Genomic DNA, 23,786 nt, shown 5'->3' with positions numbered 1-23,786 from the left:
ACCACGCATCATGTTCAGGGCAAAAAGCTGTTGACGCAGAGCCATACTAAATCTGGGTAACTCCTTGGTAATTCAGACCAGAAAGTGCCCCCAGCAGTGCCCATTTTCTATCAGCTGCTGTCTCATTACTCTAGAAGCCTAAACCTGACACCAGGTTTGTAACACAGCCCCTGTAACCTCCACAGGATCATAGAACTGGATTTTCTGAAAAGGTTTCTCCAGTATTTTGGGTTTTGTCCATAGCTGTCCATGAGGACAATGAAGGGATCTACTCTTCACAACAGTGACCCTGCTCCCTCGAAGTAATTGTTGTGACCCTTGGTGGACCTTTGGAGTGTGTCTTTGAATTCAATGTCCTAAGGAAACACCTCAGCTCCCAAACAGCACCCAGCCCTCAGAGCCATCTCCTCAGGGACCTGGATGTCCCGTGCCACTGCCCTGCCCTGCAGGACACTCACACGTGCTCATGAAGACAGGTTCAGAATCTGGGTTCAGAGACCCTGCAGGACCTGACCACAAGGGAACAGGGAAGCACCCCAGAGCCTGCTCCATGGCAGTTCAGCCAGGGAACCTGACAGCCTTTTGAGCAATCCTGCACAACAGCCTGGAGACAATTCCGACCGATTTTAATACCACTGTGCAACACATTGTCTTCCACCACAATAGGATTAAACAAAACAAAATTAACCTTCCCTTTCCATGACAAATGAAACTTTACCTACACAAGACTGCATACACTCCTGGTATTTGACTGCAGGTTATGGTGGATAAAAAGAGAAAGCCTGAAAGAAATATACTTAAGGAGATTTTATTCAGGCCAGAGAGGACCTGCTGCTTAACATACAGAAACCATTAAGAATTTTCTCAACCAAATCATATGGACCTTCATACACAGTAGATGTTAATTCTTCATCTTCCTTGCAGAAGCAATGATGAAAGCATCTTGGCTGCAGGATGGGCTGGTTCAGTTCTGCTTCAGCACTCAATCCTGCCTTTCATTTTCCTCCCAACTGCAGCAAGTTCCATGGAAAGAGATCGTTGTTAAACAGCAGTGAGTGTTATTCTCTCAGCAGTGTACACTAATAACAATTCTGTGTGGTGTCATGGAAGGCTGTGAGCTCTTTCTGAATTTATTTGAAAAATAAAGTTTGGGGTTTTTTATCGAACATCTTTACTTAAGTCAGCATGGAACTCTTGTAAAAGATAACTACCAATAAGTTACAACTACCCAAGGAATAGGCTTTTTATTTTATTTTTTTATTCCTTGCTCACCATGACAACATAATAAATGAGCCCTGAGAGAGTAGAAGTGCATAACTATTTAGAATTTTGTATTTTATCTTTCATTGTATGCTTCCAGACATAACATTCATGATCTATTTTTTAAAACCCTCTTCAGTGTCTCCAAGTGAAATACTCCAATTTTGAATTGCAATACACAATAACCAGAAATGCATTTTAGCTGTGACTCTAGGTAACAGTTTACAAAACTCATAATATTTGTGATCCATTAATAATTACTTGCTCCTGTAAAAGAAAAGCAACAAGCCAGCAGTTTCAACATCTGCTTTTTCAATTTTTGTTTTGAGTTCTCTTGGATGTCTCTGTCTTCTTTCATACATGACTAATAGGAAAGATACAAGACTAATAAGAAACATAACTGCAACTTCGCTTACGGTTGGTTTCAGTTAACAGATGGTCTTTAAACTATCCAACATAAAAGCATTCATTTTAGAAAAACTGACCCCAAAACTGCTTCATAAAATAAAGTATTTCAATTTTTTTTTTCTCCTCAAAGCTTTAGGATCTTTATACTACAGTATAAGAGGCCCCATGGTTAAAAAAAAAAAAAAGACAAAACCAAAACCAAATCCACATATCATTTCTGACCTTAAATAGCAGAGGCTGCAGGGTTTGCAGTGCAAGTACCAGAAGTAACATATATAGCTATACGAAGTAGTGGGCCTCCTAGACTATGCCTTTCCTTACTAAATTTCAAGAACCAACATAAAATTACAACTGCAAAATCCCAGTGCTACAGCCAGAGGAGGTCAGCCCAAGCTTCAGCTTTCCATGCACTAAAGCAGTGGTTATGGTGGGGGCTGCTGGCTGCTCAGCACAGAACTGCTGTGACTCAGCCACCAGGACACGTTTTCTTTTCTTCACATTTCTCATGGTGGTAATAAGTGCAGGCAAACTATGCAATGGAGAGGTTGGTGAATGAAAAGGGGTTTGTCCCACACACACTTTGTACCTTGAGGAGCATTTACTCAGGGCTGATAAACAGGTTTAGCAAGACCTGTGCTGCTCCTGTACCTTCAGACAACTCTGCTGTTTGTCTGCCCTGTTCTGACACCTCCAGAGCTGCCACCGCCCATGAGCAAAGGAGGGAGCAGCCCAGACCTACCTTTGGTCCTTTTGTTCCATGTTTTTGTTCAGAAAATGTCACATTCCAGAGCTCTGGGATAACTTTGCTCTCAGAATAGCCTGCTTACAGCAGTGCATTTCTTAAAGGTCTGTCTAGAAAAGAAACCAAGAATGAAAGCAAAAAGCAGCTGTCCAGAAGAGCTGCTGAGCTCACACAGCACGGGGCTGATGCAAAGATGGGCAAAGGCCTCATGCCTGGGACCTCTCCAGACTCACTGCACCAGATGTAACGACAGCAGCCCAACCAAACAAGGCCAAAACATGAAGGGCATCTTCACACCAAGCCCTAGGTTGAGAAGTGAAGATTATGACATTCAAAACAATACCCGAATGCTTTTTGCAACTCTGCTCTCCTCTTTCGAAGGTGCCTGTGCAACACAGCCAAGCACTGCAGGACTTCACCTCCAGCATCAGAGAGGAAGCAGCGATGCGGCTCTTTCCAGACACAGACTGCAGGTGGCAGCAGTTTGATATGGAAAAAACAGATTTTTTTTTTTTACTATTCAATTTACAGTCAGATTTTGAGCCCCTTGCTCACATGCAAGGATATTTACCCTTGCCATCAGTTCCTCCCACACAGCTATGTCTGTTAATGAAGTGCTCATACAAGCCAGCAGTATTTCGGTCTAGACAAGAAACTACATTTTTCAATCTGCTAATTTTCAAAAAGCCACTCAAATACAAGCTTAGAAACAGATGAGACAACTGAAGCTAGCAAAATAGCACTAAATCCTACGAATAGAGCTCTTTTTAAAAATATTTTTATTACTTCCTCACCAGAATTCTTTCAGCTTTGCAGAGATGTTTATGATGACTTTAAAACAAAAAATAAAAATTAAAAACCCCACACCCAGGTATAAAAAGTGTCATTAAAAAAAAAAAAAACACAACCAACATACAAGAATTAGCATGGGATAAAAAGTTAGTGAATAAACCCAAGCTGAAAGCAAGTTTCTTTCAGTCTGTTTTTCCAGATGCATCATCTGCATGTTAGAAATCTTTCATTATTTATAAATGTATTACAGGAACACAGCCAAGCTACAAGCCAAGAAGCCCAACACACACGTTTTTAAAAACAGGGAATGCGTCTTGGTTATAGAACAAAAGAACTCATTTTATCACTTGGCTTTACCGCTTAAGAAAATGGCTCCTGGTGTGCTGAACTCCATGATAAATGTGCCCCCTCTAGATCTTTATTGCCCTTGTAAATCAAAGGACTGACAGCAGTTAATAAGAAAGCTTTTGAGTGGTTTTGAAGTTTTGCTTTGTACAAATAAAATCTTGTATTAAAGAATTTGCCAGTCCTCAAGGTGTGGAAAAATGAGTATGACTAGAACCTGTTGTGCTTGCTTTTTTAACTGTTTGTTTCCACTCTTTATAAAACCAAACAAACCAAAACAAAAACCAAAAACAACAACAAAAACAAAGCCAACAAACCCAACATTTTGTATCAAGGATAGCAGAGTAAAATAAGCAAATAACTCCACATTGAAATATCAAAATTAGAGACAGTGACTTAGTTATTAAGGAAAAAAAAAAAAATCTTTCTGGCATTTCTATACCCTGTGATATCTGGACAAGGCAACAAAACCAAAAGTGTATACTATAAAACATGAAAGATTTCTCCATAATTTTACATCAGATATTGACAGTACTTCTACAAACCACTTTTAACTAAAGAAAGCATCAATTCTACATCCAAAAATCCAGTTGAAATTCCGCTGTGATACTGCTGCAAGAGAGGACAGGGTGATCTGTGTCACCAGCTACCCCACAGCTATGGACAGAGGTTTTTCAATCCATTGGCAGAAACTACAGCGACATTCAGAGATGGCTCAGTTATGTGGGGCAGCATGAGTTCTACTTAGATATGTGTCTTTTGGTCAAGCAATGGTACCCTACAGGGAAACAAAGAGATAAATTACAGCAGCAGAAATATTTAAAGATCACACCATAAAGTAAACAGGTCAATTTATATTTACAGATTCAAAAGTTTGCTTTAGAGATAACATTTTAGAACAGGCACTTGGAAAAGAAAATGGTTATTTGGAAGGCTTCAGAAGTAAACTGCAGTTTGGGTAAGGACACCCTTTATGGCATCACGCATAGAGTACACAGCAGCAGCACTTCACTGAATTACAGTTCAACCAAAACAAATCAGAATTAATGTTGTGGTGGGTGCCTGTTTTCCTTCCATGGCTTGCATTATCCTTGTTCAATTCCAGACATCATCATTCCTTCTAAAACAGTTTATGGCACACCCTGGCTGAGGAAATCTTAACAGGAAACTACAGTTATTTGAACGAAGCTAAACATATTTATAAGGAAATAAGTATATTTCCTGTTCAAACTGGTAGCACAAAGGTATTATGTGACAAACTATCAACAGGTCTGAAGAAGAAAGCCTAGCTTCTCTTCACTGGGTTTTAAACACATTTCAGAAGGCATCTCAGTGAAAATACATGTTAGTGGATATTGCCTCTACCTGTTCAGTCCCCCCCATGCCAATCTAGGAAAAATAAAGCAGGGTTTTTCTTTAAAAACAAGAACAATCAGCATTAAGAGAACACATTAGTAAGCATCATGTAGGATTAGGATCCAAGGTCTCAGGCATCAGTATTTCCCAGCTGCATTGATCTCTGGTAGCCCAAGTCCCAGGGATATCACTTATCACTAACAGACACAGTGAAGCCACAGAAAAGCAGCAGAGCAGACCACAGCACTACTGCCTCCAGCACGATTTACCCTCCTGCCCACAGCCCTCCTCCATCTCAATCCTCCTGTCTGCACTCTGCCCTTCAGGTAGCAGAGAACCCTCTTTATCTGGGAGATACTCAGCAGGGTGCATGCTCCAACCTTTCATCCCAAGGAGAGGCTCCTGACCAGCAACAGCAGCTCCTGCTCATACAAGATGGAGAAATACCCATCAAGAGCTACACACAAAGCCTGCTGCAAGCCAGAGGGGTGCAGCCATCCCACGCTCAGCTCCTGGCCTGGCTGAGCTGGGACAGACTGAAGGGAGAATGCAGGTGATGAGGCCAGGAAACATCCTTCAGCCGTGGGTTTGGAGAGCAGCATCCATTCAGGCAGCAGACAGCTGGAATGCAGAGATGCCATAAAGCCATGGGTGATGGCTGCCCAGAGAACCTGTCACCAGCCTGGTAAGGATCCAGGCCCAAACACAACACCTGACATTTCACAGAAATAAAAAAACAAGTTTCTGAAACATCCAATTAACTTACAGGTTAAAGACAAATATTAATTCCTGACAAAGGGTTCAAAATTCCTGAGGTAGAAGTGTGATCCTAGAGATCAGAGGTCAGGGCATGACAAAAGATGTAGAAATTATGTAGGATCTGGGTACTAACAGCTTTCTTCCTGCTGCTTCACCACAGCTGACATGGAAAATCTTGGTTTGCATAGCCTACAAAGGTGTCTTGTGCCACCAGGAAGGATAACCTTGTACCTGAGGAGAGTTCACAACACCTAACACATCAAAAGGCATAATAAAGAGTAATGGCAAAAACCAGAATAAAGTTGCAGGTATCACCATTCAAGACTGTGCTGGCTTTTTGCAAACAAACCTTTTAAAACACAGCTACAAAGGGGATAGCTCACTGGGACATGGTGGGTGTCCCCTCCCCAGACACCAATTCTGCTTCTTTGCTGCTGACTTCACTCTGGGGCTTGTCAAGAAAGGAAGACAAGAGGTTGCTTTAACATTTATAATCATTAATTTGATTTTTAAATTACTTTATTTTTTTCTGATTTTTCAATCCAGAAATTATTCCTAAACCTCTGAAAACCGTGATGTGTTAAGTTCTGAGTTTTGGTGGGCATTTATTATTTTTTTTAAAGCAAAGTAAAAGCAAAAAAAAAGACAAACAATGAAGTCACTTTTCAGATATAAAGATCAAAACACAGCTCTCTCCCTCCCCACTGCAGGGCAGCTGCCAGGTGCTCACATACTGCAGAACCTCTCTAAACTTTGGGTTTCAGCTCAGCAATCATGCACCAAATGATATATAAGTATTGATGTTTGCCACTCTACAGTTAAATTACATCAAGCATGAATGCAATCAACTCATTAGCTGTTTTTTATTGAGCAGCAACATTCATTACTTACTTTTCAATTCTTTGATTAACCAAGATATTGCCTGTATTCCCAGTCTACACCTACCAGCTGATTAGCTCAATAATACTGATAATCTTCTCAAGTCAAAAGAACTGGGAAGGGCAGTAACTGAAATCCCTGTGAGCAGACTCAATTTACTCCTTTTGTGTAAAACATCAATAGGCTAAAATACCAGCGATACAACCCAGCAAATGAAACTTCAAACGTGCTAAGTTAGAGAGTAATTTCAACAAAAAGTCACAGCAGGTCATTAAAATGCCCCTTAATTGTCTTTGGTTCATACTCTGTTATCCTTCCACAACCTTCTTGGCTTGCTGAGATTTTAAATCTCTTCTGACTGATGCAAGAACCCAGAGCAGAACTGAAGTGTGATTGTCACATACAGACTCGGAGTGCCAAAGGTCAAAACAGCTTACTGGTACACTGGCCCACTGCTCCAAATTTTATATCTTTTCTGTCCCTTGGTTATTGCCTGACATGATTTAACAACTGTAATTCCTTATTTAACGATGTCAGAGGTTTTTAGGAAATTGACTGGATTTCACCAACGATATATTTCTTCTTGATTACAGAGTGGTTAAAATGATTTTAAACCAAGACAGCAAAATAAAGCAGTAATAAAATCAATAAAAGGTGCTTAAAACATTCCTTCTATTAGGTAATGGCATTTAAAATATCCGTAGCTTGTAATGGCACTTAGGATATGCCCAAAAATCAATGAGCTAAATTGCTTATTGAGCTAGTTAATTTGAACATTGAGTTTTATATGTATATTGATAAAACAAGCTACAGGAACACCGGCTATATTTGAATTTCACGGTCAGATGTCTCCCTCTGCTGGGAAAAAGAGCTAAAAGCGTTAGCAGCAGCATTTTTTTTTTTTCTTTTAAAGCAGCAACACTAAAGGATGCAACGTCTGAACCACTCCACAAGAGGTCTGTAATTCTTGCAGAGTTCGCAAATGAACGCTACTTTTGCTGGAACCTGCCAAGTGTGAAAAGATGCTGAGCAGCAACACCAAACTGCAGATTACACCCCAAATAATGGCACCTGGTCAGACCTGAGAAACATTACAAAAAAAAAAAAAAAAAAAAAAAAAAAAAAAAAAAAAAAAAAAAGCCCAAACAAATCCCAGGTAACATAGAAAATCGGGAATATCGTAATGCTTTACAAACTAACTATCCTCAGGAACTTTGCTAGTCCTTTTCATATTCCTCCCTAGTAGGGTCAGGGTAACAGCCCTGGGGATCTGTTCTCTTGCTAGCAGTAAAACACAAAAGCCAAACCAGGGCTGCCAGGCGGCTCCTGGGGTGCAGAGCCCCACAGGGCCCATCCCCAGCACTCCAGAAAGGAAAAGCGTTTACAAAAGACGGGAGGCTTGAAAGATGTTGTGTTTCCCCTACAAACCAAAACCAATTAACCTGACACAGTTGGGAGACGTCCCTGACAACGGGACACAGGCAAACGCCACATTCACCATACAGAGGAGCCCGGGGGGAGCTGGCAAGCCCCGAAACCTCTGCCCTGGAAGGATGCCAGGACAAGCCAACCTCACGGGTCCCTTAGCCGGGGGACAAGGACCCCAACCCTGGGTCCGGCCGCCTCCACCTGACCTGCTGACAGGAACCGGCCCAGAACCGCCCCCCTTCAGGCGGGGCCCGCAGCTGCCGGGAAGCAAGACCACCACCCCCTGAGCCCCCGCCGAGAGAGGGCTGGCTGCCCGCCCGCTTCCCTGCCCCTCCAGCCGAGCCCAGCCCAGCCCAGCCTTCCCCTCCAGGCGGAGCGACCCGACTTCCCCAAGATGGTGCCGCGGCACCGACAGCGGGAACGAACCTTCCCAAGATGGCGGCGGCGCATCCGTCTCCGGCGCCCTCTCCAAGATGGCTCCCGGCTCCCGCCGCCGCCTCAGACCTCTTAAAGATGGCGGCGGAGGCCCCGCCCCGCAGCGGGGCAGGCTGGGAGCGGGGCAGCGCGGTGCCGAGCGGGCCTGGTGCGGGGCGGTCGGACCGGGGTGGGCTGGCGGCAGAGCGGGGCCGGGGCTGAAGCCGCGCGGGCGCCATGCCGGAGCTGGCGGTGGACCGTGTGGTGGTGCACCCGCTGGTGCTGCTCAGCGTCGTCGATCACTTCAACAGGTGGGGCCGGACGGGGTCTGCGGCGCGGCGGCGCTGAGTCACGGGCCGGGCCGGGCGCGCAGGGATCCGCGGCCCCTAGGGGAGCGGGGCCGTGAGGGGAGCGGAGTGGGGTGCGGGGGACCCCGAGCCGTGAGGGGAGCGGCGCGGCCGGGCCGGTGGCTGCGGGCCGGGGACGCCATCCCGGGTGGCGGCGGGAGCGCGGCCTGCGGGAGCCCCGCGCCGGCGCCGCGGCTGTGTTCCGCCTCGGGAGGAGAGCGGCCGGGGGGCGGGAGGGCTCGGTGCCCAGTCCGCACGCTGCTCCGGCCCGCAGCCGGGGGGGCAGCAGCGTCCTGGGGGTAAGAACCCCTCTGGGACCGAGGCGGCGGGTGTGAAGCTACGGCGGGCGGAGGGGGGGGATAAACCCCTTCCCTCCGGACCCCCGACGTGATCCGGGCCTGATCTAACTTGATTGTGCCGATCGACGGGCAGTTTTAATGTGAAATAAATAAAAAACAACAACGCCTCGCAAGGATATGTATTCGCCAGCCTGGCTGCCGTGAAATCGAATTGTGGGTGACCCGGAGCAGCTGCAGAGCTCCCTCGCTCCTTCGTGGCCCATTGTCCTGCGGCGGGCCCGGTTCGGGCTGCAGCATCGGAACCGACCGCCCGCTCCCCGCAGCGCTGGGTGCCCAGGATCGGTGTGACGGCACCCAAACACCTTGTTGTAAAGTCACGATAGCGAAACGATCACAATTATTCTTCTCCCGTGCCAAAACGCACAGTGCTGTAGCTTGCAGAAATCAATGAAGCAAGTGCTCTGCCTCTGTCCTGAACCAGGGGGTTTTGTCATCGGGACTGACAGTCTTTTCCATTTAGAATAGGAAAAGTTGGAAATCAGAAACGAGTCGTCGGCGTGCTGCTGGGCTCCTGGCAGAAAAAAATACTAGATGTGTCCAACAGTTTTGCAGGTGAGTTTGGGTGCCCTACCCCTGCTTCAAACCTCTGCATCGTTCAAGAGATGAACTGCTTGGGGGGTTTTAAGCCATCCTGCCCAGAGCACAGATTGTTCAATCAGCTAATATCTAACAAGAAGTGCTAACCACCATCAAAAATACACCAGCCTTCCCCTGCACCTTCCCCATTATATTGTGCAATGTGGAATGTTTGGGGAGTGAATGCAAACCTCTTCAAATGCTGGTGAATATTTTGCTGCATTGGACTGGCTGCAGTCACTGCCTCAGCATGTCCTACAGACATCCCAGCTCTTGCTGCCCTGGTATTAAATGTCTGTGTAAAGGTTGTTTTAGCTTTCCTTCTTTTCCTCAGATTTTGTCCAGTACTATTTATTTCCCTAAGTGTGTTGTTAATAGTGTTGAAATAATTTATTCTTAAATACTTACATGTGCTAGCAAAAGTAGTTCGTGGAGGCCTGGCTTTCACTGACCCATTTGTGTTAGTTAGATCATTTTCTTCCCCGTGGGGCTGCTCTGTGACAAAGCAAGATTATCTCCCTTTATAGATGGAGTTCCACAGTTTAGATGGAGTTCTTCTCCCAGCCGTGTGCTGATTTTTTTTCCACTTGAGCTCAAAAGAGGTGTTGGGTTTTTTTTGTCCTTTTGACATACTTTCAACTCTGCAGCTTTTCCTGTACCTGTAAATTAAAAGACTGAGACCAGTCTGCTCTCAGAACTGAGCCCCTGTGGCTGTATACATGTAACTGATAACATAGCTGGTTGTTTACACAAAGATAAATAGTTCTTACCTAAAGTGCCTCTTGCTGTTCTAGTAGCCTGTAAAGAGGGCTGATGACTTGTGCACTGAAAACTGTATTTTGTCTCTTAGCTGACTGCTGTTGATCAACAAGGTATGCAGGCTGCTAGGATGCTCAGTTCATGATACCAAATGTCTGATGATGCCCCAGGGTCACTTTTGTGCAGGGGAGGATTTCTCTACCATGCCTGCTGCTGTCTACTGAGGATAACCTTCAGAACACTGTCCCTTTCATCCCTCAGTTCTAAACTGTTAGTAATTAAAAAGTAACGAGACAGCCCTTACCTGAGAGAGGCACTACAGGTAACTGCTGCAGCACAGAGTTGCAGAGCAGTTGAAACTGATTAAAATCTACTCTCAATTAGTGTCCAAAGTTACCCTAAACCACTGTTTCTGCAGACATTTTCAGTCTGAAAGTTGGATTCTTAAATGGAGATGTTCTGGTTTTCTTCCCAGTACCTTTTGATGAGGATGACAAGGATGATACTGTGTGGTTTCTAGACCATGACTATCTGGAGAATATGTATGGAATGTTTAAGAAGGTCAACGGTAAGTTGAGATCTTCCTGCAGCCAGGGCTACAACTCCTACTCCTAGCTTCTTGAAGGAAACTTCCAAGACTCTGTATGGAAGAGTGAATTCATATTGAGGTAGAAAATTAGTTGCTTAAGAAGCCACTCCATGCTAACTCCTTGTGTGACTTCACCTTTGCTGGTGGTCTCCCTGGGTTGATTTGTGCAAGTACAGTTCTTGACACATTATTTTGTACCTCGTTGATTTCCTCAAGTCTCCTGACAGCCTTGTATCTTCAGAATAATTCAGATTTTGAAAATGCCATTGTTTCTATAGAGTGCCAAAGCTTTCCCCTCTGTCATATTGCACTTCTAGAATCTTTGCATGTCAGTTTTAAGCTGTCGCACCCTGGTACCTGCAAAACAATAAATAATACAAAATAGTCCAGTTTAAAGTTGTATATGTGATTAGCAATCTACAATAAGTATGATTAGCACCCTGTCCTTGCCACTGGCTATGTCACTGTCTTGCCTACTGTCATTTATTTCCCTCTACTTAACACTCATCTTTTACACACATCAGCTTTTCACCCTTGATGTGCTGAATCAGTCTCCACCTAAATCTTTTCTGCTGTTGTTTTACCACATGATTCTGATTTAGAATCCTTTCTGCTTTTGCTCAGCTAGAGAAAGAATAGTTGGTTGGTACCACACAGGCCCTAAACTGCACAAGAACGACATCGCCATCAACGAACTGATGAAGAGATACTGTCCTAACTCTGTAAGTGCTGCACTTCTGTCATTTGTTGGTTGGTTGGTTTTTTTCCCCTCTCTCTTCCTTTATGGGGGATTTGGGAACCCTTGAATCCCACCTTTGGAACTGGTGGTATGGAATATTAAAGACCTCGTAGCTGTGCAGTGACTGAGGGGCTTGGGTCAGTCTTTGGAAGAGCTCCACATGTCTTTTCTGAGTGCCTGAAGGCAACACCTGTGAGCACCCAGTGTACCATTGCTGCTGGGCAAAGAGCTGACTTGGGGATTTTCTTTCAGTCCTTGATTGAAACCCAGTTTTCTGAAATGTTTGCTTTTTCTGTAAGGTGTTGGTGATTATTGATGTGAAGCCAAAGGACCTGGGGCTGCCCACAGAAGCTTATATTTCAGTTGAAGAAGTTCACGATGTGAGTGTTTAACTTGTCTCTGCCTTCTCCTAGGAAAAGGGTTGCCATTACAAGATGGCTGTTGTTAGGTTTGCCTTATTTTCTGCAGGATGCACATCCTGTGGCACAGTACATATAGGATGTTTGTGTGACTTAAAGCCAAAATCTGCTAAAACCAGGGTTTAAATGCTCCTTACCTGTTTCTGCATGGCCATGAAGGAAGTCACTTTACACATTGGCCTGTTTGCTGAGGTGTTCTGAGCAATTGTGAGCTTATTAACTCATGCATCAGCCAGTGCTGAGTAGGTGGGTCAGGCATGAGCAACACTTAGTAATCAGTTGCAGCACCCTGCAGACAAACAGCACACAGTATTCAGTCAGCTTTAGCTTGTCATTTGCAATTGTTTGATTTAAATTACATTCTGTTTATATAAAAAGTCTGATCCTTTTGCCTTTCCAAGGCCTTCTTTACATAGAAAAAAGCTGTTCCCAGTGTAGTAGGTCTTGTATCTGCAGACTTGAATTCCCAGCAGTGCTTTGCTTGTACCTGTGTACTGGTCCAGGTAATGGTTTTGAAAACACACGGGTAAAACTCCCTTTCAGAAATTCAGCCTGTGACTCTTCTAAACATCTTCCTCAATTTCCGACATAAAAATTGTAATTGTAATGAGATTGCTTCATACTAGTTTGGGTTTTTTCTGGAACTGTATATATACTTCTAACAGGCTGAGAGCAAATTATCAGTATGACAAAAAGTATCCCAAACTGCGGTAAGGTTGTATCAGGAAAGAAAGAAAGCTTTATGATATTTAGTGAGACTTTACAGTGTTCTACTTGCCAGTACATTGACCAGCAAGAGGCATTGATTGAAAACTACACAGGACAAGAGAGGGGCAATGGCTCGTGGCTCTGGGTTTGGCTAACAGACAAGGAAAATCCACATAGAGCCTTTCCTCTCTCATTTCTTGTCGCCTGCATATAACTACTTTGCCTGTTCCATTCACACAGTTTCTCATTCTCTAAAATTCCATGGCTTTAGAAGGCACTGTAGTTCACTTCCAGACTTGTGTATTCTGTCCCCTGCTACCCTTTTCTGCCATAATTTGCCCCATTGCCTCTTTCTGGTCTTTGCAATGAGCGTCAGTGATGCTTACCTCATGGCAGTGGGAGTTGCACAGTGTCTGTGTGTGACCCAGCTCTGGTGGCCATACCGGGGTCCCCAAGAACTCAGCTGATGGTGTCCCCCTTCTCCCCCCTCCCAAGGATGGCACTCCCACCTCCAAGACCTTCGAGCACGTGACGAGCGAGATCGGAGCAGAGGAGGCAGAGGAGGTCGGCGTGGAACACTTGCTCAGGTGAGCAGCAGGAAGGGGAATGCATCCCCAGGAGGCTGGCAGGGCTGGAACCTCCATCCCCCTGGGGGATGACAGCTCCCTGGAGGAAAAGCAAATCCTGTTCAGTCCCAGGAGCTTTTAGGGCAAAAAACCAGAACAGTCACCCTGCACAAAGCACCATTCCCCCTCTACAAATCTTGTTGGTGCTCTCTCTCTCCCCTTCTAACTGGTGCTGCAGAAGTTACTCCAGAGAACACGTGCACCACAGGGTACAGCACGGGTCTTGCTTAGAGACCCGTTGTCAGTTTGGTCTCATTCCTGCAGTTTGTGCTCCAGCTGTGCTGCAAACTGCTGGAAAGACCTTTTCAGTGCATCTGCCCAGGTGTTAATGCCAAGTAACCAGTTCTAATCCTGATTCTTTCTGTCCTGGCTGTTTCAGAGATATCAAGGACACCACAGTGGGCACTCTGTCCCAGCGGATCACAAATCAGGTCCATGGCTTGAAGGGACTGAACTCCAAGCTTCTGGACATCAGGAGCTACCTGGAGAAAGTAGCCATGGGCAAACTCCCCATCAATCACCAGATCATCTACCACCTCCAGGATGTCTTCAACCTGCTACCAGATGTCAACCTGCAAGAATTTGTCAAGGCCTTTTACCTGAAGACCAATGACCAGATGGTGGTAGTTTATCTGGCTTCACTTATCCGTTCCGTGGTTGCCCTGCACAACCTCATTAACAACAAGATTGCCAACAGGGATGCAGAGAAGAAGGAAGGACAGGAAAAAGAAGAAAGTAAAAAGGAGAGAAAAGATGAGAAGGAGAAAGACAAGGAGAAGAGTGATGTCAAGAAAGAGGAGAAAAAGGAGAAAAAGTAAAATGTAGGTTTTTTATTTGTAAATTAAAAATCTTGTAAACTAAACCGCTTTGATACTGGGTTCTTTTCTTGAAATGGGCAGTACTCTGCTTCCCTTTGGTGTCTGCTCTGTGTTCATCAGAACGTGGCTGGGTATTTCTTCTCAGGCTGGCAGCTGTCACAGCAAGCAGAGTGCTGCTGAAGGGCAGGCCTGGCAGCATGGGGCTCAGCTCTGGGCTGGAAGGAGCAAAACTGAGGGGGGAATTTTGTATTTATTTCCCCCCAGTGCTCCTTCAAGGACTTAGAAGTCAAAAGCTGAAGATTTCTGCCACATCCTGCACTATACTCCACACTGTGTACTTACCAGGCACCGTGAGTTTTCACTGTGTGAGAGCTGGTTTTATTAACACCACTTCTGAGCTGAGGAGGAGGTGCTGGCGCCAGCTACACCACGGTTGGCAAGGATCTCCCACAGCGTGGCAGAAGTACAGACCATTAAAGACAAAAAATAAAAACAACCACCCACCCACCCCCCGAAAAAAAAAAAGCAACCCAAACCCACACAAGGAACCAAGCAGCCAAGGCAGCTGCTGAAAAGCAAAGTCATGGCAAAGCCACTGCTGCAGGCTGTCCCCTGGTGAGATGAATAGGGGGTTTGTTTCCTTCTGCTGGGGCTGGGTTTTTCCTGCACACCACCAGCCTATGGCCATCCACCTCCTTCACCTGATCCTGTCCCACCAATGCCACCCCTGGGCTCTTGTGGTGGCACAGGGAGGCTGCTCCAGCCCTGGCAAAACGTCCCGGAGACATTTTTAGCCAAGTGTGATTATAGGTTGGGCAAAGGCAGGCAGAGATGACCCGCTGTGCCCAGCCTGAGCCTCCCGCACAGCGTAGGCATGGAAAAATTACACTGTTTATCACCCCCTGAGCAGCTGCGGGCACCCATCCCAGACCCTCGGCAGAGCCCCCACAGACACCCCCCCTTTGCCCCACCCCATGGCTCCACCAGGCTGTCCCCTTCCACCTGTGACACACCGACCAGGGACACACACCTCGGCAGCTGCTTATCCTTTTATTGCACAAGAAGTCGTTGTGGCTGAGGCAGGACGGGGCAGTACAAAATCACCTGGTTACCGGGCGAATGCAATCGCCGCGTCTCGTCCCGCGGCCTCCCGCTACCTACAGCAACGTCAGCAACGCTCCCCGGGAGCTGGGGTGCAGGGAGCTGGGGTTCAGGTGAGGGGCAACAGCCTGGAAACCCTCACCTACAGCTCTGGGAGCTCCTGCCACCAGCCCACCCAGTGACAGAGGGAGCTCAGGCCAGACCCACAAACCAAGCAAAGGCCAGAGGTGCCCCCAGCCTGACTGCAGCCCCCGAGGCTGCCCCAGAGCACCAGCTCCCAGCAACACACTGCTTAAATACAACAGCACAGGGGCCACACACTTGCAAATCAAAACACGATGGACATGGTGGAGCTGGCCCTGGGTCAGGGCAGATGTGGATCTGGTGTTGGAAGGGGGCCTCCCAGCCCTCCTGCCGTGCACCAGCCCCAGCAGCACCCTCTGAGGGGTTCCCTGTAATCTTTGCTGGGTGCAGGACAGGACCCACAGGGTCCTGAGAGTCAGTTCCAGAGCCATTTCCACTCCTCACCTGCATTTATTAAAATGCCATGAAAAAGCAGAAAACATGGGGGAGGGGGAAATGGCCTGTGCCAAAATAAGAAAGATAAAAGATATTTCCACTCATACTTTTTCTCAGTTGTGCCACTTTAACTGTGTCTGCAAGGGGGGAACAGGGAGCCCCGGTGCACCGTGCACTGCCTGCCATGGCCAAGGCTTTGCCCCATCCCTGCGGCATCAGCCCATGCCCCTCATGAGCAGAACCTGGCCTGGCTTCTGCGTCCACCTCCCCACCACGCCTCGGATGTGTCTGGGGAGGGAAACGTGGACCCGTGTCCCCCGGGGCTGCGTTAGTGCAGATCTCGCACAGGAACAAGAGCAAGAGCATCGGCAGCTGCCTGCGGCACCATCCCGGGGAGAGGGCTCTGCGCTGGGCTCCACGGGCAGGACCTCACGGCCAGAGGTGCTCCAGGGTCCTCCCCACCCCAGGAAAGCACCAAAACTCCATCACTCCTGTCCAAATCCTTCCGTCTCCTCAATAGCATAAAGCAGCTTCTCCTTCAGCTGTTCGTAGCTCTTGTAGGGAGGGAGATCCAGGCGGTTAAAGCTGGAGAGACAGCAGAGGATGGGAATAGTGCCACCGTGCCAGGTGACCTCCCCACAGCAAGGTCCCCTCAGCTATGCACAGCAGCTGCAGTGAGATGCATGGCCAGGAACAGCACCTCTGTCCCATGAGACCACAGAGAGAGGGGACAGAGAGCCCCCGGTCCCATGCAGCCCTGCAGGAACTGCCAGCAGTTGTCCCCATGTGCTCCTAACAGGACCCCAGAGAAATGACTTACCATGTATGGCTCCGAGGCAGCCACGTCTCCTTGCCAACTTTATCAATGCAGAATTTCTGGGGCCCATTGCTGCCTGTTAAATTATAAGCACATCAAATCTCATTACATGACCAGAAGCTGAAAAAGAAAACCCTGAGGCACATCGTTAGCCAGCAGATCAACCCCATTACACAACCCTGTGCTCCTAAAGACACACAGGGCATAAATCCACACAGCATTCACTGCCTGTTCTGACCCCTTGGCATAGAGGATGTACGAAAGAACAAGAAAGGAGAATGCTGAAAGGTGCATTCACAGCACAGAGAACAGCGTGGCTTTTAAGCAGAATGGTTAAATATCAAGTGCTAAAATGTGTATCTGTAGACCTGCAGGAGTGAGCGGGTCCATCCGAGAGTCTTAAGGACCTCAGGAAGTCTGAGTCACCAAGGTTGCTTTCTAACAGATTGTGAATGCTGGAGGGGTTCCAGGGTCTGGAAAAAAACTAATATGCCAGCAGAGAGGTCTAAGTTAGCTGGTTAGCTCGATGCTGGTTCCAGGAAAGTAAGGGAAGGGCTGGTACAGGCCCCAGAGAGTAGCAAATTAAAGGATTAGAGCAGAATAATGCCACATTGTGGTTTTATGGAGCAGGGGTTTCATTACACAAAAATCAGTATTAAATAAAAAGAAAAAAATTGAATCTCATTCTAAATGAGATTACAAGCTGGACTGACAAAGTTAACTGTGGCAGCACAGTTCAGGGCTAAGGAATGTCTGGGTACAGCAACGCCACCAGATTAATCACCCTGCTCAGACACTGCAGCTGCTTTACTGCTGACATGCTGCAGGTGGAGACAGGGACAGCCAGGTCCCATCTGCTGGCCCCCACTCACCTCCCTAGGACCCCCTGCCCAGGCCCAGCACCCGGGATCACCCACCAATGAGCTCTGCAAACCCCCCAACGGGCAGGCGGCACGTCCCCGTCACGAACTGCAGCAGCCGGATCCTCTTCTCGTTGTCCATCTCCTTAACAACCTACAACAAGAACACGGCAGGAGAGGGGGATCCCTGTCACCCCCCACAGCCCCAGACCAGCCCAGGGAACCATCCTGCAGCTCCTGACACCAAAACTCCTGTGTTCAGATACAGCTCTTGGGGCACAGGCTCGAGCCCTCATTCCTGGGGACAAACACACAGCAAAGGGCTGTCAGGGAACAACTCTGCCCAGCCTTGCCCATCTGCAGAGCCATTTTTTACCCTCTTCTCTCCTGGACAGCACTGCCGGAGCCGGCACAGCTCTGTTACATATCACACCCTCCCCATCATCCTATCCAAGAGCAGCAACTATTGCTAGAAACGTGCTGACCATTAAGTGCTGTGGCTGTCCCTGGCGCCGGGGCCTCCGCCAGCCACAGCCCAAGCACCACTGCTTGCTGAGCATGTGCTCGGGGCTGTATTTTGTTTATCCTGACAGCCCTCGAGCCTGCCTGCCCCCTACAGCCAGCCCTGCCTGTCCCCTGGGTCAGCCCTGCCTGCTCCCTGGCCCCAGGGAGGGGATGATCCCAGGAGCATGGAGTGGGTCACAGAACTGACCTGCCAGAACCACTGGATCTGTTTGCTGTTCTTGGTGTAGTGCCGGTAGATGGTATTCTTCTGCCAGTCATTCATGTCAATCTCCTGCATGCCACACAGCATCAGCTGGGGACATGGGACAGTCAATGAAGGGACAGAAACACAGCCCTACAGCTAGTTCCTCCAATGCTGGGCAGCACCAGGCTCCACAGGGCAGCAGAGGTGTCTGGGAGGAATTCTGGAATCCCTCACATCCAACAAGATGTTTTCTTGATAATAGACCCAAGCAGCCACCCACAGACCAACCACTGGGGACAAGAGTTCCCCCATCAGCAGAGCCGAGGGACAGAAGGTGTGAGAGGAGCCTATGCCATCACTCCACACCATTCCTGGGGCAGCCTGTGGCATGGTGGGGAGCATGGGCACCTCCGCATCCCTGTCCCAGCACAGGCACCAGCTCACCTCCAGCTCCTTCTCATCAAAGTACCGCAGCCATTCGAGTGGCACCACCTCGTTGAAGCCATCCAGGAAAGCCTTGGTCTGCTCCTCCACGCCCCGCGTGAACCTCCAGTCCGTCAGCAGCCTGGGAAGGTGGACACTGTCAGCTTGCAGCCAGCGCCACTGGCCCAGCACAGGAACCCCACCCACCCTCCACCATGGGGAGGGCCCTGGGAGCCACCAGGGTGTGTGGGGAGGGGGAGAGCAGCTCCTGCACATCCCCCGCACTCCCCTCAATTCCCACTAGTGGGTTAATTTCTGCTTCCCAACCCACGAGCCACAGACAGCTTTGAGCACAGGCCAGCAGCCTCCAGGGGTGCAAACCACAGCCCTGGCAGCCCCCAGCAGAGAGCAGGCAGGGTAAGCAGCCACAGGGCAGGGAGAGAAGTCTCACCCTCACTCCCCTCTCCTCTTTCCTGAAACTACTGGCAACTGCCCAGCCAGCAGCAAGCCAGACCACAGCACAGCTCAGCCGACCACGCCAGCCCAGACTTGTCACAGGCCACGTAGCCCAGGGAAGCGGCCACATCCCAAGCTCCATGTTCACACCCCAGAACTGCCCTGGTGTAGGTGCCTGGCAGCCACTCACATGATGTACTCTTCCTTGTTCTCCTCTGTCACCCGGATGCTCTCACCACCTTCCTTCAGCTCATGGGTGGTCACCTTGCCCAGGATCTCCATGTCCTGGATGAAGTACAGCTCCAGACCACACTCCTCCAGGTTGTTCTCCCTGGTGGAAGACATGGGGATGGGATTTCTGATGGAGGCACCTGGCAGCAGCGAGGGGCCACGGAGAGAAGCACTGCCTCCCCTGCAGCAGGACAGGCCCTGGGATAGGAGGGAGCATAGGGCACTCACTTTGTCCAGACAATGGAGTTGTAAAACTCTGGGTCAATGGATTCCAGGTCCTTCAGCGTGGGCCGCTTGTTCAGCATCCGCTTGTAGAAGGGCAAGGTGAAGCCGGTGTCGATGAACTTCCCATGATACAGAGCCTGTGGTGGGGAGGTGATGCTGGGTCATGGGGGATCCCAGGAGAGACCAGTGGGGAGGGAGGGTGCCCCATCACCAGGGCAGCCACAGGGCAGAAGGGATTCACTCCAGGGGGCCCAGAGCCACAGCACTTGCTCCCACCTGGTAAAGTTAATAGGGAGGAGTGGGGTCCCCTGACAGGGCTGCCAGGGGGTGGCTCTCCCAGGGTGGGTGTGCTCGCAGCGCACCCCTCCCCACCACAAATTCCACCGTGTCTCCTTCTCCCCTCGCAGCTCTATTAAGAGCACTTGTTTAAACAGAGCTGTGCTGCGGCTTCCCTGAATCCCTGGCTTCCAGGAGCCCCAAGGCAAAAGGCAGCCAAAAATAATGCAGACGCTTGTCTAGAACAGCCCAGCGGTGAGTAATAGTCTGGGGTTTTATTGGTATCCTGCAAGGCGCAGGGCAGGGCAGGACAGAGCGGGGACCGGAGCAGTGCAGCCACCTCCCTGCACACCTCGCAGGGCTGTGGGCCAGGGACCCTTCCCCGAGCTTAGGGAGCCCCTGACAGCCCCCAGACAGCCCAAGAGTGGGCAACCTGCAGCACAATGGTCTTGGGGTATGCAAGACGAACAGGAGGAGTTGCTCTGGGGCCTGGGCAGCTGGAAAATCTCACACTGCTGGAGCTAAAAATAGTCCCTGGAGCTGCAGACCCGACAGCACCTGGGGTGCCAGCCAAGGACCAGGAGCCATCCCTGCCACACAGTCCCTGGGAAACTCAGTGCCCTCCAGCACCGTGGCCATTCCCTGGATTTACAGAGCATCACTCCCTAGCCTTCCCCACAGACCCCCCCTTTATGGCCCATCTCCCACAGGCCCACACAAGTGAGACAGGGCCTAGGGATGGCGACAGTGCTGAGCAGAGCACAGATACAGCACAGGGAGCTGCCCCTTGCCTGAGTGACCACCCCTGTCCCCTGCAAGGTCTCTGCTAGGTGGTGGGGGATGCAAACAAAGAGTCTTGTCTCCCACCATCTCCTGGCCCCTCACCCCAGGCTCTTACCATGGCAATGAAACGGCCGATGAAGCGGAAGTAGGTGAGGTGGTCAGGGTTGATGGAGGAGGCAGGGTTGATCTGCAGGCAGTAGTTGTTCTTGCCAGCATACTCGAAGAGGCAGTACATGGGGTTGAGCACCTCGTGGGACAGGAGGAAGAACCACTCCCTGGGGTGAGAGGAAGGGGAGTGCGGTGGTGAGGGGCTGGGAGAAGGGGAGGGGACAGCCGTGTGCCTCCACAGCACACCTCGCACACGCCAGGCACCCATCTCCTCAGGTGCTGCTGCAAGAGCTGGGCCCTGGTGTGATTCAGCAAGGACATCTCCCACCCCAGGGGTGCTGTGGGTGGCTTATGAGGGGCCTCTGGAGGCACCAGTGATAAACACCCATTTGCCAGAGGCCCTGCTTGGTGCCCAGGGGATCCCAGGGGGCAGCAGGCGGCTCAGTCCCACCCAGACACACACTTGTGGGACGGGCACTGTCCTGGCTCTGCTCCCCAGGTCATGCAGGGAGATGAGAGTCCTCAGACGCAGAGGCAGCCCCGGCATCCCGTCCGTGGTTCTACCCTGTGGTAGAACAGCATGACGTAACCTACCATAGGGTAAAACCACTGGCAGGACACGGAGAGAGGCGGAGAAGAGGAGCCAGGGGCAGCGGCACCAGGGAGCAGGAGCAGGCGAGAGTGGTGTTAGCCCAGCACCAAGGCAGATGCCCCGAGAGAGCCAGCAGGGACATGAGGCCCCCCTCCAGCTGAGACACAGCCTGTGCCCTGCGGTGACACCATCCTGAGGGCAGGCTACAGTCTTGCAGCAACCGCATCCCACTAAGTCTGCCCCAGCACACATCAACTGTCCCAGGAAACACCAGGGGCTGTCAGCTGCAGGGAGAAGGGCACATTCAACCCGTCACCCCCACACCCCAGGCACTGGCACTCGGTGCTGGGGGCTGCAGGATCCCCAGGCTCTTGCAGTGCTTTTAGGGCATGCCACCACTCCCCACACTCACACTGTTTCCCATTCAGTCACCTCTGGGCTCCTCTACCCAGGTGCTGCAGGAAGGCAGGGGAGTACCCTGCCTGCACTGCCCCCGGGGCTGGCCCCACAGGCAGGGCACGGCCCCGCTGACCCCGGCTCACCTGGCGATGCCGCCATAGTCCAGGCCCTCCTCTCCTCGCATGATGATGTACAGGCGGCGGCGCAGGTCGTACGGCTTCATGTTCATGATCTGGGGAGAAGAAAGGGGAAGAGTCACGGTGGGTTGGTGGGAGGGCTGGCTCCACACCTCCCCAGGGCTCTGTGGCTTCTCCTCACCTGCTGGAAGGAGTCTTCAAAGAGTGTCTGTCGAGAAACGCTGATCTTCACATGGCTGGGCAATGCGTTCGACTGCAAGTAAGGCAGAGACATGAGGCTTTGTGCAGGCTGGGATGGTGGCTCTCCTTGCCCGTGCCACCCACACACCCCTCCAGCCCAGCAGCCCCTGAGGCTCTCTGGCTGCCCTACTCACGTGGCAGAGGAAGCGGAATTGGTGGTACTTCCAGCGAAAGCTCCGGTCGTATGCCCCTGGGGAGCCACCCTGCTTGCTCCTGTAAAAAGAGCATGGGCCTTGGCTCAGCATCCCCCAGGCAAGACAGAGAAAAACTCCTTCCCCAAAAAGGTTGTCAGACCCTGGCCCAGGCTGCCCAGGGCAAGGGTGGAGTACCCATCCCTGAGGGGATTTCAAAGCCATGGAGATGTGGTACTGAGGGACATGGGTTAGCGATGGTCTTGGCAGTGCTGGGGGAACTGTTGGACTGGATGATCCTTAAAGGTGTTTTCCAACCTTTTTCTTTTCTTTTCTCTTTTCTATTCTTTTCTATTCTATCCTATCCCAAGATCTTTGGGCTGCAGTTCTCCTCCATCAGACCCAAATATGAATCCCCCAAACCCACTACTCAGCATCTTTGCAATGAAGCTGGCTCACTTCCCCACTCCCTGTCATCGCCTCAGGAAGCCACAAGTGTTCAAGTGTTAGTTCTGCAGCCCAGCCATGGGGCAGGGGTCTCAGCCCAAAAGCACTTACCCAGACTCAAACCCAGGGCGTGGGTCCTTGAAGGTGGTGGTGCGAGTGTTGTGGTCCACGAAGTAGCGCACGCCCTCGTTCGTGTACTTCATCTCCCAGCCAGGCGGCAGCGGCGGCTCCTGGATCATCCTGATGACAAGGACAGGGTCACCAGGCAGGCCCTGAACTGCCACCCTCTGTAAGGCTGCCCTCGGGGACCACCTCCAATCTGCAGTTCCGTGCAAGGCAAATGGAAGAATTTATGGAATGGGATGAGCATGGACCCGCCTGCCTGGGCTGTGTGCTTGGGCACAGTCACAACCAGCCACAGATTTTCTCTCTGTCTGCAGGAGAAGAGGTCTCAGAGGAGACTCAGGCCAGGTCACTCAGCAGCCCAAGCAGAGCCCTGCAGGAAGGTGACTGGGTCAGAAGAAAGCCCCTCTTTCTGCCCAGACGGGCCTGTGGTTTTTCCCATCACACACTCCTCAGTCCCACGGATTTCCTCGCCCCTACCTTCAGCTCCCAGAAGCCAAGGGTTGCAGTGCCCAGTCCCCTGGGGGTTTGCAGGACCTTCTAGGGGCTCAGCCCAGCTTCCAGCACTGGGGAATCCATCACACAGACCTGCCAAATCCACAAGCACCCCCTCCCTCCCTGCAGGCTGCCTACCCCTGCGTGCGAGGGTCTTCCCACTGGGTGGTCCGTGTGTTGTGGTTCACGTAATACACTCGTCCATTGTCCTGTCTCTTCTCTAAGAGGAAAAGGAGAAGCGGTGTTAGTTGGAGTGCTCTGGCAAGCACTGATCCACAGGCCCAGGAACAGCCTCCCCCATCCCAGCTCATGAGAAGTTTGTCAGATCCCCCCATCTCACCCCCCTGCTGGCACTGCCCCAGTTCATCTAGAAAAGGTAGGGCAAAAAATC

The 23,786-nt window shown here is 50.0% G+C and overlaps 2 protein-coding genes and 1 long non-coding RNA gene across 5 annotated transcripts in view; 1 reads left to right on the top strand and 2 right to left on the bottom strand.

The window, feature by feature from the left end:
* Window positions 1-811: 811 nt before the first annotated feature.
* On the bottom strand, window positions 812-8,553 carry LOC115598930. The gene is made up of 3 exons (XR_003988021.1): window positions 8,396-8,553; window positions 2,408-2,520; window positions 812-1,010 (listed from the first exon to the last, which is right to left on the bottom strand). It is a non-coding gene; the product is annotated as an uncharacterized LOC115598930 (long non-coding RNA).
* On the top strand, window positions 8,520-14,367 carry PSMD7 (proteasome 26S subunit, non-ATPase 7). The gene is made up of 7 exons (XM_030457688.1): window positions 8,520-8,694; window positions 9,550-9,641; window positions 10,900-10,992; window positions 11,638-11,735; window positions 12,052-12,132; window positions 13,375-13,466; window positions 13,885-14,367. Exons 1-7 carry the CDS (start codon window positions 8,621-8,623, stop codon window positions 14,321-14,323), a joined length of 969 nt encoding a protein of 322 aa, XP_030313548.1. The 5' UTR covers window positions 8,520-8,620; the 3' UTR covers window positions 14,324-14,367.
* A 989-nt stretch (window positions 14,368-15,356) lies between these two features.
* WWP2 (WW domain containing E3 ubiquitin protein ligase 2) overlaps window positions 15,357-23,786 on the bottom strand; it is a 32,611-nt gene continuing 24,181 nt past the window's right edge. For all 3 annotated transcript variants that reach the window (XM_030457812.1, XM_030457811.1, XM_030457810.1), the window contains exons 12-24: window positions 23,534-23,615; window positions 22,889-23,017; window positions 22,334-22,412; window positions 22,141-22,212; window positions 21,966-22,054; window positions 20,839-20,998; window positions 19,668-19,801; window positions 19,399-19,539; window positions 18,774-18,894; window positions 18,333-18,437; window positions 17,678-17,774; window positions 16,764-16,836; window positions 15,357-16,528 (exon numbers count right to left, since the gene is read on the bottom strand). In XM_030457812.1, coding sequence (XP_030313672.1) covers window positions 16,429-16,528; window positions 16,764-16,836; window positions 17,678-17,774; window positions 18,333-18,437; window positions 18,774-18,894; window positions 19,399-19,539; window positions 19,668-19,801; window positions 20,839-20,998; window positions 21,966-22,054; window positions 22,141-22,212; window positions 22,334-22,412; window positions 22,889-23,017; window positions 23,534-23,615 — 1,382 coding nt within the window. In that variant the 3' untranslated portion in view covers window positions 15,357-16,428. The remainder of the gene's footprint in view (window positions 16,529-16,763; window positions 16,837-17,677; window positions 17,775-18,332; window positions 18,438-18,773; window positions 18,895-19,398; window positions 19,540-19,667; window positions 19,802-20,838; window positions 20,999-21,965; window positions 22,055-22,140; window positions 22,213-22,333; window positions 22,413-22,888; window positions 23,018-23,533; window positions 23,616-23,786) is intronic.

This window comes from Calypte anna, chromosome 11 (genome assembly GCF_003957555.1).
Source record: "Calypte anna isolate BGI_N300 chromosome 11, bCalAnn1_v1.p, whole genome shotgun sequence".
Taxonomy (NCBI): Eukaryota; Metazoa; Chordata; class Aves; order Apodiformes; family Trochilidae; genus Calypte; species Calypte anna.
Note: the sequence above shows the minus strand (reverse complement) of the source record. Positions and strands in the feature narration are given on the sequence as shown.